Consider the following 20987-nt stretch of genomic DNA (forward strand, 5'->3'; position numbering starts at 1 on the left):
TCAATGGATAGATATGAAAATTCAAAATCTCACAATATATTTATGATGACTGACAATCTGATTCACTCCACCACACGACAAAGAGTTACAAATAGTTGATATGTTAATTGATTTATTGATGAACATATTTGATTTGATCAGGGATTGCTTAAACAAATAATATGTAAATTAAATCCCTCACAGTTTATTGACTATACGATTCATTCAAATGCCTACACCGCACCACAAAGACATATTTAATCAATTTTTCTTTAGTCAGATAGTTGATTGAATAATGGGTTTATTGCTGAAAATATTTAATCAATTATTCTTTAGTCAAATAGTTTATAAATGATTTATTGATATTTTTTATAAATTTTTCTTTAGTCATATAGTTGATTTATTGATTACAATTTTTTTTACCAATTATTACTTAGTCATATAGTTAATTTTTTAATTAATTTATTGATTAAATATTTAATCAAACATTCTTTAGACGAATAGTTGATTTAATAATTGATTTTTTGATAAAAGATTTAATCAATTATTCTTTAGTCAAATAGTTGATTTATTGATGAAAATAGTTGATCAATTATTATTTACTCATATAGTTTTGATAAAGAATTTATTGATAAAAATATTTAATCAATTATTCTTTTGTCAAATTGTTGATTTGATTATTGATAAAAATATTTAATCAATTATTTTTAGTCAAATAGGTGATTGGATATAGCATTTATTGATAAAATATTTAATCAATTATTCTTTAGTCAAATAGTTGATTGTATATAGCATTTATCGATAAAATATTTAATCAATTATACTTTAGTCCAGGGGTCACCAAACTTGTTCCTGGAGGGCCGGTGTCCTGCAGATTTTAGCTCCAACCCTAATCAAACACACCTGAACAAGCTAATCAAGGTTTGACAAGGTATACTTGAAACACCCATTCAGGTCTGATGAAGCAAGTTGGAGCTAAACCCTGCAGGGACACCGGCCCTCCAGGACCGAGATTGGTGACCCCTGCTTTAGTCAATAGTTGATTTATTGACAAAATATTTAATCAATTATTCTTTAGTCAAATAGTTGGTTTAATAATTGATTTATTAATAAAATATTTAATCAATCATTCTTTAGTCAAATAGTTGATTTATTAATTAATTTATTGATTAAATATTTAATCAAACATTCTTTAGTCGAATAGTTGATTTAATAATTGATTTAGTGCTAGAATAATTAATCAATTATTCTTTGGTCAAATAGTTGATTTAATAGTTGATAAAATTTCAAGTGGTGGAATGAAAAGCAGAGATTTAATTTAATTTAATATTTAGTAATTATATTCATGAGTTATTCAATACCTTAGGATTTAATATCAACACAACACAAATCGTTGTGCATGCGATCGAGGAATATTCAAAGCATAAACTTAAATCAGATTAGCTCCACTATAATCATTTCAGGAAAATATTTAATCATTTATTCTTTAGTCAAATAGTTTATTTGATAAGTGATTTAATGATGATTTTTTTTTTATAAATGAATGAAAAGTCCTTAATCAATAGCTGATTTATTGATGAAAATATTTAATCAATCATTCTTTAGTCAATAGTTGATTTGATAATAATTTATTAATGACAATATTTAATCAATTCTTCTTTAGTCAATAGTTGATTTATTGATTAAAATATTCAATCAATTATTCTTTAGTCAAATAATTCTAACAGTAAGAACTGTTTGACCTACTGATGAAAATGCACTGGTTTTAACTGGTGGAATAAAGAGTGGAGATTTATATTAATACCATTAATTATTCATTCATTAGTCTATAGGATTCAATATCAACACAACACAAATCATGAATCAATGTTTTATACAGTCCTGCACGCAATAGAGGAATATTAAAACTATAAGCTTAAACTAATTTTTTCAGTAAAATATTTAATTAATTGTTCTTTAGTCAAACTTTAATAACATGAGCTGTTTGATTTGTTGATTTATTGAAATGTGATGGTTTCAACTGGTGGAATGAGAAGCAGAGATTTATATTAATTTAAAACGAATGATCATATCAATGAATTATTCAATAGTTTAGGATTTAATATCAACAACCCAAATCCGTAATCAATATTTTATACAGTCCTGCATGCAATGGATAAATATTCAAAGTATGCATTGATCAGATAAGCTCTATAATCATTTCAGTAAAATATTTAATCATTTATTCTTTAGTCAAATTATTCTAACAGTAAGAATTGTTTGACCCATTGATGAAAATGCACTGGTTTTAACTGGTGAGATGAGAAGCAAAGATTTATATTAATTTACCATTAATTATTAATTAGTTTAGGATTTCATATCAACACAGCACAAATCAAGTCTTAATGTTTTATACAGTCCTGCATGCAATCGAGGATTATTCAAAGTATAACTTAAGCTATTATTTCAGTAAAATACAAATTTAATTAATTAATTAATATTTAGTCAAATAATTATAACATATGATTTATTATTGAAAATGTGATGGGTTCAACTGTTGAAATGAGAAGCAGAGACTATAGTTTAGGACTTTATGCAGAGCTTCAGCCCTGCATGCAATTCAAAAATATTCAAAGCATAAACTTTAGTCAGTTTTACTAATAATTTCGGGAAAATATTTAATCAATTATTGTTTAGTCAAATCATTCTAGCAGTATGAATTATTATGAAAATGTCATGATCTATACTGGTGGAATGAGAAGCAGAGATTTATATTAAATTACCATTAATTATTCATTAGTTTTGGACTGAATATCAACACAGCACAAATCAAGACTCAATGCTCTATACAGCCTTCATGCAATCCAAAAATATCCAAAGCATACATTTTAATCAGATTAGCTGATAATTATCGGTAAAATTTTGAATCAATTATTGTTTAGTCAAATCATTCTAACAGTTTGAATTAAAATGCTGGATTCAACTGGTGGAATGAGAAGCACTTTTTATTATTAATTTACCATTAATTATCCATTAGTTTAAGAATTAATATCTACACAACACAAATCAATGTTTCATACAGTCGTGCATGCAATCGATGAATATTCATAGTATAAACTTTAATCAAATAAGCTCTACAACAGTGCATAATCATGTCAGTATTTATAAAGTGCATCGAATCCATCAAACAGCACAACCGGGGGCAGATAACATCACCTGAAAGACATCTCTAACAGCAGTCAAAAAGAGAATATACGATGCTCACCTGTTGCTTCCGTGTAATATATCCACTCGGATGAGGAGCGCGCTCTGCTGTTCTTGCTTTGGCTGCAATGCGCAACTGTCGCTTTGGCTCCGTAGTAAAGCACAATGAAGTCGAACCGTGCACGCGACCAGATTCCACTAGTGATGCGCCTGTCAGAGATGAACGTCAACGGAGCCTGACGTCAGTGGAGTTTTCACCACCCGTGACGTAACATTGCCTATTGAATCACTTATCAGTATAGTTCGGCTACTCTGTAAAATATCTGTACATTTCCACACTGTGAAAAACAACAGTCGACTTTATCAAACAAAATAAGTGTAGTTAACTCAAAATTTACTGAAAGATAAGTTAAGTATACTCATTTGAAAAGAGTAAACTCAGTAAACTTAACTTAAATGGTATGTACAAAGTCATTTAGATCAAATGGTTAGTGGCGCCCTCAGAAAATTTTCTTGGTGGCCAGAAGAGGCAACACCAAATCTTGGGGTGGCACGCACGCACGCACGCACACACACACACACACACACACACACACACACACACACACAAAATTAACTCAGTGTAATGTTATATTTTTGTTTCTGGTAAATGAAATAACGTGCTTTTAATTAATTACATACTCTTGAAATATTGCAATTTATTCCTAAAAAATCTATAAATTGTAATTCAATATAATAAAGTGAAATAATCAATATTTAATTTAAAAACCCTTTTCATATAAATGAAGTTTCAGTTATTTTCACATACTTTTATTGTACAGCATACAATATATGCCATGTCTAAAATTAATAAGGACAAAAGAATTAATAAGACAAACAAATGAACAAACACACACACACACACAATCACTATAAAGACTCTATTAATATAGTTTATCCATATTCCCTTTTTAGCCACAATATTAGTAATGCAGCTTCTTCTATTGATGATGTACCTTAAGGTAAATATTAATTTGCCATTGCTGTCTATTGAAGGAGTGTGCGGGTTGTCAACGAGGATTGGGGAGGGGGAGTGAATCAGCTTTGTCAGTGGCACCAATCAATTCACAATAATTTATTCAATCATTCATTTTCTTTTCGGCCTAGTCCCTTTGTTAATCTGGGGTCGCCACAGCGGAATGAACCGCCAACTTATCCAGCATATGTTTTATGCAGCGGATGCCCTTTCAGCTGCAACTCATTACTGGGAAACACCCATACACACTCATTCACACATACTACGGACAATTTAGCTTACCCAATTCTCCTGTACCGCATGTCTTTGGACTGGGGGAAACCAGATCACCGGGAAGAAACCCATGCGAACGCAGGGAGAACATGCAAACTTCACACAGAAACACCAACTGACCCAGTCGAGGATCAAACCAGCGACTTTCTTGCTGTGAGGCGACAACACTACCTACTGCGCCACCACATCACCCTCACAATGATTTAGTGGATGCTATTTGTAAAAATCAACAACTCTCCCTTATGTTTGGCATGGTGCTGGCCAAGAGAGTGATTCTGATGGAGTGGAAATCCACGACATCTCCAAATGTTTTTAAATGGTTAGCTGAAATGGTTTCTGCCCTCAAGTTGGAAAGGTTACGTTTATCTAGATTTGGCAAACAGAAGTTGTATGACAAAATATTGGGCCCCTTCCTTAGATGGACAGTTTAATAATGTTTCTGTAATCATTTTTTTCTGGTAATTTTTTTTTTCCTTCCCTCCATTTCCTTTTTACATGTCATTCTATTTTGTTTCTTATTCCATCAGTCTGGCTGAATTTTTTTAAAAAAAAATTTATTTTGATGGTGCTGTATAAATGCTGTATTGCTTGCTAGTGTTTTAGTGCATGTTCTAGTTAGTATCAGGTAATTACACCGAGATAAGTTTGTTAACATATATACATGATTTACACTATTTGATGTTGTGTTTTCACAAAAACTTCTATAAATAAAGTTAAAAAAAGGACTTTTATTGACATTTTAATAGTTTGAAATTATATATTGTCTGGGTTGGTGTATGTTGGTATAATACTATACAAAAGCCTAGTAATAAGCTAACAGTACATTTTCTGTACAGCTCTATTTCTAAGTAAATTATTTCTTGCTCAACAGATTTTTTTTTTTTTTACTGTGTAAATTCTTGGAAATAAAAAGTGTTGCTGCTGAACTTTTTAATATGTGCTTTTAATAACAGTCTTTAATGGCAATTAACTTTTAATAAGAGTTGTTAAATGGCATTAACCGTTCCATGATAAAGCATTAACATCCATGAAACAAAAAGTTAGGTGGGGGGAAAGGTCATTTAAATAAATAAAATGTTCTTTCTGTTGTGCAGCTCTGCACAAGACGTTTGGCCAAATTAAATTAAATTCAGCTTTATTTGTATAGCGCTTTAACAATGTAGATTGTGTCAAAGCAGCTTCACATAAATGGTCATAGTAACTGGAACAGTGTAGTTCAGTTTTTAGTGTTTAAGTTCAGTTCAGTTTAGCTCAGTTCAGTGTGATTTAATCATTATTGAGAGTTCAAACACTGAAGAGCAAATTCATCGATGTGTAGCTCTACCTATCCTGAACCATGCGAGGCAGTGGCGACAGCGGAGAGGGTAAAAAAACTTCACCTGATGGGAGTGAAGAAAAAAAACCTTGAGGGAACCAGACTCAGTTGGGCACGACCATTTTAATTTCTCCGCTGGCCAAAAGTCTTGTGCAGAGCTTCAGTCACCGTGGTGGGCTGGAAGATGGCCTCAGCGAAGACTCGTATGTCCCTGGAGCGTCGCTGGAATCAGTCTCATGTTCTCCACTTCCCATGATCATCAGCGCAGCAGCAGCTCAGGATATGGCCTGGTCCCGGATTTGAGAAAGGGTCGTGCCCATCTGAGCCTGGTTTCTCTGAAGGTTTTTTTTTTCTTCACTTTCGCCAATCGGTGAAGTTTTTTCCTCGCCGCTGTCGCCACTGGCTTGCATAGTTCGGGATCTGTAGAGTTGTGCATTGATGGATTTGCTCTTCAGTGTTTGGATTCTCAGTATTGATTATTAAACCACACTGAACTGAACTAAACTGAACTTAAACTCTGAAAACTGAACGACACTGTTTACATTTACTATGATCTTTTATGTGAAGCTGCTTTGATACAATCTACACTGTAAAAGCGCTATACAAATAAAGCTGAATTGAATTGAATATTTGGGAATAAAAGTGGTCTAAAGCAGGGGTCACCAATCTCGGTCCTGAAGGGCCGGTGTCCCTACAGGGTTTAGCTCCAACTTGCCTCAACACACCTGCCTGGATGTTTCAAATATACATAGTAAGACCCTGATTAGCTTGTTCAGGTGTGTTTGATTAGGGTTAGAGCTAAAATCTGAAGAAAACCGGCCCTCCAGGAATAAATTTGGTGACCCCTGTTCTAAAGGGAAGCAAGGATGCAGCACGGTGGCTCAGTGGTTAGCACGGTCCCCTCACAGCAAGAAGGTCGCTGGTTCGAGTCCCAGCTGGGTCAGTTGGTATTTCTGTGTGGAGTTTGCATGTTCTCCCTGTGCTGGTGTGGGTTTCCTCTGGGTGCTCCGGTTTCCCCCACAGTCTAAACACTTATATAAAAACACTTATATATAAAATTCTGAGATAAGTGACCTCCAGGCGATGACATGTGCCTAATACTCATGAAACCGTCTAAAGCAGACATTTACCCTGACATTGAAATAATTGTTGGCTGTTTAACAGTATTTAGTTTCATTAATTAATTACTTTTTATTCCAGTGTATTATGTTTTGGCTAAGCACACAGTTATGTTCATTAAATATTATTTCCTATTCTATGTTAACTGTATGAAATTAAATAAAGGTGCTGTACAAACAAAAAGATGTTGGTAACCAAATCGTTTTGGGGGTTATAACATTCTGTTATTATTTGTTAAAAGTTAATTTGTATTAATTTCTACGTTGAATTAAAAAAAGGTTTGAATTTCTAACGTGCAAAAGATATAGCCCTTTTCACAGTAATTTGCTGTAATCGTGCTACCTGCCGTAATTTCACAATAAAATTATGAATACAACATATTACTGTGAATTTTTCAGTTAAATACTGTGAAGGGATACTAATGTAATTTACTGTGAAAAATTACAGTAACTTGTTGTGAAAACCTGGAAATTTTTTACAGTGCATGCTTTAACAACCACATCAAAATATCCTGATATGGCATCAAAGCTTTTAAGTACGATGGCTTTGGGAACCCAGACTCGTCTGGAAAGGGAACTGTAGACCAATCCAGCTAAGCCCACCTCCCCGGTCCAGGTGAACACGAAGAAATGAATATAAACATTGACGTGCAAATCTCCAAAATACTAACCTCTATAACAACAGAAATTGGCACAATAATGCATGCTGAAATAAAAAAATGCCATCTGACCCAGCCGAGGCTCAAACCAGCGACCTTCTTGCTTTGAGGTGATCGCACCACCGTGACGCCATTATATTTAATAATGCAAATAAAATTATTCTGTTCATCAAAGCGGCATTTATTAAATGAAAAAAATTTTTTAAATTTGTTAAATACTTATTTATTAATTATATATTTATTACTTATTGCATGTAGTTTAAAATGAAATTAATACTTTAGTCATTATTGCTTTCATTACTATTACCATTAATAACAATAATAATTTATAATAATAAAAATTATAATTAATTAGTGACGCAGTGGTGCAGTTGGTAATGCTGTTGCCTTACAGCAAGAAGGTCGCTGGTTCGAGCCTCGGCTGGGTCAGCTGGCGTTTCTGTGTGGAGTTTGCATGTTCTCCCTGCGTTCGCGTGGGTTTCCTGCGTGTGCTTCAGTTTCAGTTACAGGTGAATTGGGTAGGCTAAATTGTCTGTTGTGTATGACTGTGTGTGGATGTTTCCCAAAGATGGGTTGTGGCTGGAAGGGCATCCGCTGTGTAAAAATATGCTGGATAAGTTGGTGGTTCATTCCGCTGTGGCGACCCCGTATTAATGAAGGGACAAAGCCGAAAAGAAAATGAATGATGAATATTAATTAAAATTAGAGTAATGTCTGAAGGATCGTGTGACTCTGAAGACTGGAGTAATGAAGCTGAAAATTCATCATTAAATCACTGGAATACATGATTAAATTATATTATAAACTACGTTTAAAAAGTTTTTTTTTAGTGCAATAACATGTCTCAATTTTCCAGTTTGCACTGTATTTTAGATTAAACAAATGCAGCCTTGGTGAGCAGGAGAAGCTTATTTTAAAACATTTGAAAGTCCTGCTAACCCCAAACTTTTGACCGGTAGTGTATATACAGACACACACAAACATTGTTTTGAATCGAATTTATCCAGGACAATATTCAGTTCAGACCCAAACGAAATGAATGCATGTTTCTGATTCATTAAAGAGAACCAACATCATACAGTACATTCTCCTTTTGTACTACTGAATACAGCATTTCTTTTACGAATGATCATAATTTAATGATGTTTTCCCCAAGTAAACAGTCATGAATTAATAAAAGTCACCACAAAGTGGCAGTAGAGAAGAAAAATACCCTCATCAAAAGGTCCATTCTGAGAAAGAGAGAAAAACAAGAGAAAGAGAGAGAGAGAGAGAGAGAGAGAGAGAGAGAGTTAAACTGTTTTCCAAAAAAGTATCCATGTGCCTCCCTCTCTTTATTCCAGATGAACCCCAGTTTTCATGCAAGACCCAAACACCACCAGACCGAGTCCAATGATTTGCTGAAGTTTTCAAACTAACCCAAGTGCACACACACACACACACACACATGTGAGGGCCTGAAACACATCTGCAGCAGTATATTAGAGTTATCTGACTGAGGACTGGAGCTCCAGACTCCAGCCTGGATGGATCAGTGGCTCCAGAGGACATCGTCTCTATTAAAGCTGAGGCTGTTTTTGCATTGACTTGTGCAAGGGTTGCAATTACCAAACTGGAATAATGTCCTTGGAGTGGAGCGGAGGCTTGTTTGTGATGCTCATCCTGAGGCTCAGCTGTTGTGCTGGACAGAGCTATGAACGCTGGGAAGCCGGATCCTCGTGCTACGGAGGCTTTGACCTCTACTTTGTGCTGGACAAGTGAGTTTCTTCTTTTATTTCTATAAGAGTGTTTGATGAAGAGAAGACGATGAAAGAGATGCACCAGCCAGGATTAGGGGAGCATCATTACAGCAAATCATATGTAGGATATGGGGTTTGCATGCATACATATTGATGGAGGGATGCATCTGCAGCCTAAAGCACTTTGAAATGGTTCATTTGCCTTTCATTTATAATCTGCAGAGCATCTCAAAGGGTAGTCTCCATGTATAAACATGGCAATTTTAAAGAAACCTTGAAAAGATAACTCACTTGCTATTTAAGTACAGCCGAAGGCAAAATTATCAGCGATCCTCTCAGATTTTATTATTATTTTAAAAAAATTTTCAAGTGCAAGAACATTTTCACAGTATTTCCTATAATATCTATTTTTAATTTATTATTTTTTAAAAGTTTGGCTGGAATAAATACAGTTTAATTAATTTATTTTAATTATAATTTTAAAGCTCAATATTATATTAAGACATAAATTTCCCCAACATTGCCTACAAAACAAACCACTGTTGTCCAATGACTTGCCTACTTTTTCCTAATCAACCTTCAGTAGTTAAGACTTTAAGCTGAATACTACCCTGCTAAAAAAATCCAGCTTAAACCAGCCTAGGCTGGTTGGCTGGTTTTAGCTGGTCGACCAGCCTGGTTTTAGAGGGGTTTTGGCCATTTCTAGCCTGGTCTTAGCTGGTCAGGCTGGAAAATGACCAGCCAAATCCAGCTAAAACCAGCTTGACCAGCCTGGTTTAAGCTGGATATAGCTGGTTTTGGCTGGACTCCCAGCTTGGCTAGGCTGGTCAAGCTGGTTTTAGCTGGTCATCTCCCAGCCTGACCAGCTAAGACCAGGCTGGAAATGGCTGGAAACCAGCCTGGAAGTGGCCAAAACCCCTCTTAAACCAGGCTGGTCGACCAGCTAAAACCAGGCTAGGCTGGTTTAAGCTGGATTTTTCAGCTTGGATAATAACTAGTTAAATATTATGTACTGTAATCATGGCAAAGACAAATTAGTAAAACTAGTGTGCTTAAAAAAGTTCTCTCTGTTAAACAGCACTTAAAAGAAGTTAAACACCACAAAACAGGCTAATAATTCAGCCTTAAAGGCTGTAAGGAGACTGCAGCTCTCCAATTGCGTTTTTAATAGCTATGAGCTGGCATATGGAACCATTTACCATAAAAATAGTGAGTATGAAGACAACAACCCACCTCCAGAAAACAGAAAGAGCTTGGCAAACACATAAAGAAAAGGAAAAAAAACAAGGTATTGATGAAGGAGAGGTTGTCTAATTCGTGATTATTATATTGCCTTCCCCATACTGTTGTCGCTTTATTCATTCTTTGGGTTTTAGTATATTCTGTAATCAAAAGAGAGATTTGAATAGGAAAACCTTGAGGATTGATGAAGGTGTGTGCGGTGTTTGGGTTTCTGGTCTGTCGAACCTGTTCACCAGCAGGGCCAGATGTGCCAGAGCCTCAGCACCGAGTTCAGATCTGAGCACAGATGATATGGAGATGAGAAAGAGATCAGGGGGAGGGAGAGACGCATAATCTATGCCATTGTTTAGTCATTTTGCATTTAAAGGCACACAATAAAGCAGATTTTAAAACAAAACTCAAGCTTTTCTTGTGGAAACAAGCTCATTTTAGGCGACATGGTGGCGCAGTGAGTAGCGCGATCACCTCACGGCAAGTAGGTCGCTCGTTTGAGCCCCGGCTGGGTCATTTGGCATTTCTATGTGGAGTTTGCATGTTCTCCCCATGTTGGCGTAGGTTTCCCCCACAGTCCAATGACATGCGGTATAGGTAAACTGAATAACCTAAATTTGCCGTAGTGTGTGTGAATGAGTGTGTTTGAATGTTTCCCAGAGCTGGGTTGCAGCTGAAAGAACATCCGCTGTGTAAAACATTTGCTGGATAAGTTGGCGGTTCATTCCACTGTGGTGACCCCTGATAAATAAAGATACTAAGCTGAAGGAAAATGAATAATAAGCTTATTTTATGTCACCTTCAAAATATTTATGACATTTAAATACATTCATCTGATCTCCGGGTCTGGCACTTTTAGCTTAGCTTAGCATAAATCATTGAATCGGATTAGACTATTAGCATTTCTCAAAAAATATTAAAGAGAGTTTTGATCATTTTAATATTTAAAGATTGACACTTCTGAAGGTACATCGTGTACTAACGCACCATTCACACGAGGCTTCAGCGTCAACGATTGACAAAGGGATTGTCTGAAGACGAGGTTGCATCGTAGCAGCGTCAGCCAATGAAATTAGTCAGCAGTAGGCCCCTGTCTGAGCTGGTGTATTTACATACAGCGATCTGATTGGCTAACGCTTCCCAATTTGAAGTCCCAATTTCTGCAGCGAGCAACGTGTGTGAAGCGGCGCCCACGAATCCACAAAGCAGTTTGGCAATGCCTGACATTACCCATTCAAAGTGAATGGCAATCGTTGAAGCTGACGCCCCGTGTGAATGGAAGTTGCTATTTTCTAGGTCGATATGTCCATGAACTATACTCTTAGTCTGGCGTAATAGTCAAGGAAATTTGTTGATGTATTACGCAGTCTGTGAAAATAGCAACATAGGCTCATTCGGAAAATGTAGCCCTATATATATTTCTGGAGATCACGAATTATGTAGCCAGAAGTACATATGGCTGCATTTTGTCTTTAAAATGAATGCTATGGGTCGCTATGAAGCCGTTCCTTTTCGTGCTTACCAGCTGACCGCGTACGGCTTTTCCGCTGTAACCAGTTTGCCCGGTAGCTTACCAGGTACATCGGAGGATTTCAGACACAATGAGGAGTTGACCACAATGACGGTATTCAAGACTGGCAGTTCCAAAAAGCAGGTCAGACAAAAACAAAAGCAAAATAATCAAATAAATAACAGGGTGAGAATGTGGTAAAATCTAAAAACGTGGTAAAAATCCGTCTTTTCAAGATTGCTTTTTAAAACTGTCAGTTGGGTTAGAAAAGTGGGTCAGCACTGGTCAATCTGTGCTTTTGAAAACACTGTTGGTTGGGTTCAGGGAAGGAGGAGGGTGGGTCAGTTAATCCTTCATTCGACAGCGGCCTCTGATGAATTTACGTGAGAACAGCAGGCGCGAACGGCACGCGCGAGAGAAATCTGAGATCTTAAAAAGCACACACAGCGGCCTCTGGTAGATTCCTGAAAACAAAAACTGCAAAAAAAAAAAAAAAAAAAAAAAAAAAAGCGTACCTCCTGGAATGTATTTGGCACTCTCCAGAAATCTATATAGGGGTACATTTTCAGAATGAGCCTGGGTTGGAAAATAGTCCCCAGTAGATATATGAGGCATTTATAAAGGTTAATTCTCCATCAGTTTTAGTACATTATGCAACTATACAAAAGACCTAAGCTTTAAATAGTACAATTATTGGCGTCACTGTGGCGCAGTGAGAAGCACATTCGCCAGCTGGAAGGGCATCCACATATGCTGGATTAGTTGGCGGTTCATTCCGCTGTGGCGACCCCAGATTAATAAAGGGACTAAGCTGAAAAGAAACTGAATGAGTAAAATTATTAAAACTGATTTTAGCGAGATGCTAACGGTCTAATCTGATTAAATGATTTATGCTAGGCTAAGCTAAAAAAGGCTCCCACCAGACCCAGAAATTGACTCAATGTATTTTATAAATGCTAAAACTCAGCTGTTTAACTCTAGGGAAGTTGTAAAAGGAACCTATTTCCAAAAAAAGTGGAGTGTTTCTTTAAAAACACAAACCTGTGATGACTTTAGAGCGCATTAAGCAAATTAAATATACACGCATTTCTTTGCATTCTTCTTTGGTGGCAGAATAAAAGAATGCTTTTATTATGCAGGACAACAGCCTCGATTATGAACAGTCTTTTCAGTGATGGTTAAAGGTTCTTGTCTGATGAGGTCATAGCGAAGAGTTGGCTCACAATGCAAGTTTCATTTTCCTGTTGGAAGCAGATTGCATGAACAGAGCTGATCTGTCTGGCGTTGTCAGATTTCTTTCTCAGAATATCACAATTACCCCACTTAAAGCCCTGACAAAGTGCACACTGTTATAATCGGGACATTTTGTCAAACGCAAAAGCGGAATTACTATGAATAACATGTTTTTCATGTCTAAATCTAGGCAATTTCATAGATGTAGGAGAAATGATTAGCAATATTAAACTTGAGTAAATGAAGTAGGGGCGAAGCAGTGGTGCAGTAGGTAGTGCTGTCACCTTACAGCAAGAAGGTTGCTGATTGGAGCCTCGGCTGGGTCAGTTGGCATTTGCGTGTGGAGTTTGCATGTTCTCCCTGCGATCAAGTGGGTTTCCTCCAGGTGCTCTTGTTTCCCCCACAGTCCAAAGATATGCTGCACAGGTGAATTGGGTAGGCTAAATTGTCCGTAGTGTATGAGTGTGAATGCGTGTTTATGGGAGAGTGGGTCTGGATGCAGATCTGGTGCAGTGCAATCTGAGCTGCATCCAATGCTTGCTAATGGGCTCACCTAACCCCACCCCTAACCCTACCTGTCACAGTGACGTCACTCACTCCATTGTGTGCATTGTGTTTGACATTGCATCGCTGAGTGATGCAATCTCAGCTTGCATCTGTGGCGACCCCAGATTAATAAAGGGACTACGCTGAAAAGAAACTGAATGAATGAATAATTAAATTAGAATGGCAGAATTTCTTTTGTAAAATACTCCAAACATTATTTTGTTTACAATTGTGATTTTATTTATTTAATTTTTGTGGGTTAGTGGGTCAAAAATAATAAGCCCCATTTTGGACTTTCCATTAAATTACATTTAAAGTCAGTGAAATCAAAATTTACAATGTTTACTTTTGCTAGGATTGTGCATTGTTAATCTTTAGATGAACGATTAGCTTGTGGGGGAAAAAACGGTTTTGATATTCTTAACCACGTCTAGGGCTGTGCAATTAATTGAAATTGAATCGCATTGCGATTTGAAACATTGCAAATAGGTGAGGCAGTGGCGCAGTAGGTAGTGCTGTCGCCTCAGCAAGAAGGTCGCTGGTTCGAACCTCGGCTCAGTTGGAATTTCTATGTGGAGTTTGCATGTTCTCCCTGCCTTTGCGTGGGTTTCCTCCGGGTGCTCCGGTTTCCCCCACAGTCCAAAGACATGCGGTACAGGTGAATTGGGTAGACTAAATTGTCCGTAGTGTGTGTGTGTGTGTGTGTGTGTGTGTGTGTGTGTGTGTGTGTGTGAATGTTTGTGTGGATGTTTCCCAGTGATGGGTTGCGGCTGGAAGGGCATCCGCTGCGTAAAAACTTGCTGGATAAATTGGAGGTTAATTCCGCTGTGGCGACCCCGGATTAAAAAAGGGACTAAGCCAACAAGAGAATGAATGAATGAAATGAATAAACATTGCAAATAGCTCATCGCAAGAGACTGTGATATGAAATATCAGCCTGATCTCACGATAAAACTTTGAATAGAGGTTGGAGTTAGTTCATATCTTTTCAGTTCTTTTTTTATCTAACACTCACACTGCATTTTAGCAGTAAGAAGCTACGATACAGTTTATTGAGCTGAAGCTTGACTACAAAATTAAATCGGAATCGCAACATCTGTAAAAAAAAAAAAATCGTAATTAGATATTTTCTCTAAATCGCACAGCCCTAACCACATCCCCTTACCGATAGTTTACTATGAATGTCACGCAGTAAGAAAGCCCCGCCCCCGACTAAATATTCCATATCAGTTGGAAGTGCATCAACACACTGAAATAAAAGTATAATAAAACAAAATAAAAAGTAGCTAATAGTGGGGGAAAATATGTCTTAAGGGGGCTTTTAATATATTGACCTTGAAATAATAATAAACATGTAAAACTTCATTTTTTTCCCAGCCAAACTTAAAGAAATTAGACTTTCTCCAGAAGATTATAGGAAATACTGTAAAAATGTTCCTGCTCTATCACTTAAAAAATATTTGAAAAATAATTAAAATTTGATGGAAGGGCTAACAATTTTGCATTCATCTGTGCATAAATAGCAAGCTGATAAAAAAAAACTGTTCACAAAAATCAATATCTTTTCAGGGCTCCTTTAAAAATTGCTTGTTTATACAGGAGCCGACCCTTTGAGATGCTCTGCAGATTATAAATGAAATTAAACATTCCTTTAAGTTCTTTAGGCTGCAGATGTATCTCTTCATCAATATGGATGCCTGCAAACTCCATATTTCATACATGATTTGCTGTATGCGAGATTGTAATGATGCACCCCTATTGCTGGCTGGTTTATCTATTTTCTGGTTCATATCTTCCTCTCTTCATTACACCATAGACACGAAGCAACATAAATTTAGCTAAAAACAACATACATATTCTGAACGTTATTTATTTATACACTGTAAAACCCAACAGTCAACTTTACTAAATGAAATGAGTGTAGTTAACTTCAAAATTGACTGAAAGGTAATGCTACTCATTTGAAAAGAGTTTTGAACTCAGTGTTGAAGGTAATGAGTTAATTAAATGTCTCATTATTTTAACTTAAATGGTGTAAGTTCACAGTACTCATATAGGTTAGTTTAACTCAAATTGTTTGTAGCAATTGTTTCCTCAATTGGTTTGAGTTGCCTCAACTCATTAGGTTTTACAGTACTCAGTTGGTTTGAGTTCTCCATTTATTGGGTTTTACTGTGCTCAAATTGCTTACTCAAATGGATTAAGTTCACGGTGCTCATTAGGATTAGCTTTTGAACTTAAATGGTTTGTTGCAATCGGTTTCCTCAAATGGTTTGAGTCACCTCAACTTATTGGGTTTTACAGTAATGAACTTTATTTATTTAAATTTAATTTAAGTTTATTAAAAACTTGTTGGTGACATGAGTAAAACCCAATTGTTTTAAGTATTTTGGCAAGGTTAGGTTTTTATTTTTTAATAAATTTAAGTTAAGATTAATTTCATTAACATTAGGTATGCGCCTGCTTTGTGATTGTTAAATAGACACTTTTAATTGTCATCAGACGATTGTTGTCATTCTTGACAAGATGTTTCTAATATATAAACCATTTAAGACCACATAGGGTGGCATGGTGGCTCAATGGTTAGCACTGTCACCTCACAGCAAGGTTCGAGTCTCGGCTGGGTCAGTGGGCATTTCTGTGCATGTTCTCCCTGTGTGGGCATGGGTTTCCTTTGGGTGCTCCGGTTTCCCCTCTAGTCCAAACACATGTGCTATACAGTAGATGAATTGGGTAAACTAAATTGTCCGTAGTGTATTAGTGTGTGTGTGAATGAGTATGAATGGGTGCAGGGGCGGATTGGCCAGCTGGCACTTCTGGCAAATGCCAGAAGGGCCGGACCATTTTTAAAAGTGGGCCGGTCAGTTATTTTTATTTTTAATTATTTTTATTTCTTAATATGTATTGTTTTTACATGCAGGCAGCTTTTATCTCTTGCAATATGAATAAATATGATGATGATAATAGTAATGATAACAATTATAATTAAATATTAAGCATTTGGCCCAATCGGTGACAGCCGGCTGGTTTTGAGAGGGACCGACCCAATCAAAGGTTACGCAAACGTAATCAAAATCTGGCAAGAATGTCAAACAAACAGTAAGTGCAATATAAGCTAATTGTCAGAGATTGATCATAAAAAAAAAGAAAAAGCAGTGCCGAAAACCTCCAAAGATGCAAAAAAGGGCTCTAAAATCAGCCGCTGAAACATTCGCGAAAGGTTTAAATTGAGCTGCTGCTTCAGAGGACAGTATTGTGGTAGAGGAGGTAAAAAAACAGAAAAAAATACTTCTAAATCATTATAATAAAATATACTAAGTAATTTTGACACCATTCACACTATTTCTGACAGTTTTTAACAGTAACGTACACTGTGTGCTAAACAGTAATCTTAGCGTAGAACTCCCGTACATTTTAAAATCTCATTATCAGCAGATAACTTGGGATTTAGGGTATACAGACCGCTGTATGCTACTGTATTATCAATATAGTCTGACATGCAAAAGAACCTATAGCTATAGCCATAGTATTGTAAGCATTTGTAGTGAACTCTGAATGCATAGTCCTCAAAGTAAAACATTAAATACATGCATAGGTTACAGTATATTTCAATCCTTGAGTAGAGGTGCAGAGAATGACAACGGGTTGTTTTTGTTCCAGTCACATACATTAAATGTTACATATTTTACTGCTTATATTATTTCACCACCTGTACACTAATATTAGTAGTAAATGTGCGTGTCTGTGGGTGGGGGTGTGTCTGTATGGTAATGTGAGCTGGTGTGGGTACAGTGCCAGGGCTGATTTTTGTCCCAGTTCGCCCTTGTATTGGCGTTTCTTAGTACTGGGTTGCAGCTGAAAGGGCATCAGCTGCGTACAACATATGCTGGAATAGTTGGCGGTCCATTCCTCTGTGGGGACATCTGAAATAGAGACTAAGCTGAAGGAAAATGAATGGATGAATCAAGACCACAAAAACAGTCTGGTCTGGGTGTCAGTTTGGGTCTTGGCTTTCTGTCTCGACGTGACAATTTTAATTTCCGAGGTATTAAACCTGATAATGGACCACAGATTGGCCAGTAGTTGAGCATTTGAAAAATATTCAGAAATCTTCCTGTTTCATCTCATTAAAATGGACAGCCAGCTTTTTGGCCCAACAGGAAACCCTGGAGGCCAAGATCGTCTGGATTCCAGCCTCACACTCACCTCCCTCTTGACAAAATATTACCAAAATATGGATTTTTAACTGAATGAGTTATTATTAATCCCATCAATGGTGTTTTGCTTACTACAATATTCTTCTTTGCATTTCTAGCTTGCTTTCTGGACACTGTATACTGGAAATATCATGACTTTTTTCCTCTGATAGAAGCATCTGCTGAATTCATAAATGCAAATAAATGAGAATTTAAGATGTCCCTATTGTGGTCTGGGTCTCAGACGTCAAAATTCCAGACAAAACCACAACGTATTTCCAAAACATTAAAGGGATAGTTCACCCCAAAATGAAAATTCATTCTCAATTTACTCATCCTGTTTGACTTCCTTTTTGTCTTGTTAAACCCCAATCAGTATACACTACCTGACAAAAGTCTTGTCGTCTAGCCAAGTTTGAGAAAGAACAAATAATAACTTGACTTAGTTGATCACTTGGTATCAGAAGTGGCTTATATGAAAGGCAAAGGCCTCTAGATTACATTTATTTTATCACAATAAAATATTATCATGTCTTGATTTTTAATGATTTCATTAGGACAGTAAGGTCTGACCTTGCTCAGACAAAAGTCTCATCACTGAACAGAAATAATGTCAACCCAAGCTCATTCTGGAAACGTAGCCCCGCGGACGTTTCTGGAGACCGAGATTTACGTGGCCGGAGGTACGTAAAGGCCGCGTTTAGTTTTTTTCGAGCGAACGCTGCAGGGCAGTGTGGCGCCTTTCCGCTCCTCTTCGCGCTTGCCGGCCGACGGCTCGCCTCCGAGTGGAGGGCTTTCCCGATGCAATCAGTTTGTCCGCTTAGCTCACAGCGTTGCGCCGGCGGAGCGGAGGCCCCGGAGGAGGAGGAGCCGACCGCAGGGAGGACGACTAGGATCGAGTCCGGGGAACAGCAGGTTCCGGAAATCAGGTAAGACGAAAAACGGAATCCAAAAAATAAGGTCGAGAACGCGGCGGGATCCGAAAACGCAGTCGAAATCGAAGACGAGGGCTTTTGCTTTTTTTTTTTTCTGGACGGCTTTTGCAAACCGTCGCTCGGGTTTAGGGAAGGAGGAGGAGGAGGAAGAGGAGGGCGGCCGAGTTGGCCGATCCGGCGGCTTTTCGCGCAAGAACGGCGCAGGCGCGAATGGCGCGCGCTCCCGAGAGGCGCCCGAGACGCGAAAACATCGCGCACATCGGCCTCAAAGAAAGCATTCCTGCAGGACTCCCAGAGTTCATCAAGACTCTTTGGGTTCATCTTCAATGCCTCCTCCTTCATCCTACCCCAGACATGCGCAATATTGTTCATGTCTGATGACAGGGCTGGCCAATCCTGGAGCAGCTTGACCTTCTTGGCTTGCAGGATTATTGATGTGGAGGCTGAAGTATGAGAAGGAGTGCTATCCTGCTGAAGAATTGTCCCTCTCCAGTGGTTTGTAATGTAATGGGCAGCACAATTGTCTTGATACCTCAGGCTGTTGATGTTGCCATCCACTCTGCAGATCTCTCGCACACCCCCATACTGAATGTAACCCCAAACCATAAGTTTTCCTTTACCAAACTTGACTGATTTCTGAGAGAATCTTGGGTCATTGCAGGTTCCAGTAGGTCTTCTGCAGTATTTGTGATGATTTGAATGCAGCTCAACAGATGATTCATCAGAAAAATCTGCCACTTTTCCAAATAATCAACTAGAAGTCAAGTTATTATTTGCTGCTCTTACAACTAAGATCAACAACAAGACTTTTGTCAGGTAGTGTATACTGAAGAAAGCTGAAATCCTGTAACCACTGACTTCCATAGTATTTGTTCCTCATTCTATGAAGGTCAATGGCATTTTCAGCATTCTTCAAAATATCTTCTTTGTGTTGAAGAGCTGAAAGAAACTCCTAAAGGTTTGGAACCACCCACATAGCAAATGTTTTCTGGCCCAGCTCCGGGCCACACAATAACTTTTCCCTGGGCCAAAGTACCACAAAGAATGACGGTCCTGAAGTGGCTTAAAGTCAAGAGCCACACATGGGCCATAACCGGCCCAAATCTCAGCATATTTATCACCCTTAACTGGCTCTAAATTGGGCCAAAACCGGTTTCTGGTACAGATTCTCAGCTATAAGTTTATACTTTACCCAGAAACCCCAAAAACAGAGCCATAATCCAGCCTAATGTTACCTAAACAATGTGAACAATCCCTACACTGATCTGGGCCACACACCTACCATCCACAACTGGCCCAAATGTTTAGACTGCCATGCAAGGCCCACATTCGGCTCACATTATGCATGCTAGTGCCGGCAACACGCCAGCAGTGCCATAATGAGGGCACATTTAGGCCAAGTCCGTTTGCTATGGGCACTTGAGGTTGAGTAAATAGTGAGTAAATTTTATCCGTAAGTGAAGTGTCCCTTTAAATGTGAAATGTCCACAACTCGAGGCTGCTGAAGCATTGGAAAGACAGTGTTTTGAATGAGTGCAGTACATGTGTGTCTTATATTTTAAAGATTGCTCTTGAGTTAAGTCTGAATGGAAGCATTCAAAAGCTTATCCTTGCTCTGGTGTTGGCTCTAAATCTACATGGAAAAACAAAAGCATACCTCTGTTAAATAACAGCTTCAAAGACAATAATAGCACAATGGACTGTGCACATTCTCAGCATCTGTTGAATGTATCATGACTGAATTAGCAGCGCTGCTGTGTTTGTGTGGGTTAAAGGAAAGCTTATACTGGCTTTGGAAGGCTTCGACGTCTCTTACGTAAGCTTAACATTCTTCTCTGATTTGTCTCCACCACAATTGGCCGACCAGATGAGCTATTACACAAGCTGAGCCATTAAAAAAGGACCACTTAACAAAGCGACTAGCTGCTCAGATATGATTCCCGGTGTCAGAAGAGTACGTTTTAAGACACTTCTGGGCAGGGACATGCTTGAGATGGATGTAATTTCAGTGAAAAATCACCATCACAATATATGACCCGTCTTAATCCTGCTG

The 20987-nt window shown here is 37.6% G+C and overlaps 2 protein-coding genes and 1 long non-coding RNA gene across 5 annotated transcripts in view; 2 read left to right on the forward strand and 1 right to left on the reverse strand.

The window, feature by feature from the left end:
- Nucleotides 1-20987, reverse strand: part of npffr1l1 (neuropeptide FF receptor 1 like 1) — a 40798-nt gene that overhangs the window by 13014 nt on the left and 6797 nt on the right. The window contains exons 2-3 of the mRNA XM_087269565.1: nt 10697-10799; nt 3224-3440 (exon numbers count right to left, since the gene is read on the reverse strand). The gene's annotated coding sequence lies outside the window, so the exon portion shown is untranslated. The remainder of the gene's footprint in view (nt 1-3223; nt 3441-10696; nt 10800-20987) is intronic.
- Nucleotides 8824-20987, forward strand: part of antxr1b (ANTXR cell adhesion molecule 1b) — a 73131-nt gene continuing 60967 nt past the window's right edge. The window contains exon 1 of one of the 3 annotated variants that reach the window (XM_087271381.1): nt 8824-9299. In XM_087271381.1, the coding sequence (XP_087127507.1) occupies nt 9163-9299 (137 nt within the window). In that variant the 5' untranslated portion in view covers nt 8824-9162. The remainder of the gene's footprint in view (nt 9300-20987) is intronic. The other 2 variants (XM_087271380.1, XR_015501526.1) reach the window with 2 other exon arrangements.
- LOC147835167 (uncharacterized) lies at nt 10345-13917 on the forward strand. The gene is made up of 3 exons (XR_015501672.1): nt 10345-12581; nt 12636-12736; nt 12818-13917. It is a non-coding gene; the product is annotated as an uncharacterized LOC147835167 (long non-coding RNA).

Source organism: Danio rerio, chromosome 10, assembly GCF_052040795.2.
Source record: "Danio rerio strain M-AB ecotype USA chromosome 10, GRCz13ab, whole genome shotgun sequence".
Taxonomy (NCBI): domain Eukaryota; kingdom Metazoa; phylum Chordata; class Actinopteri; order Cypriniformes; family Danionidae; genus Danio; species Danio rerio.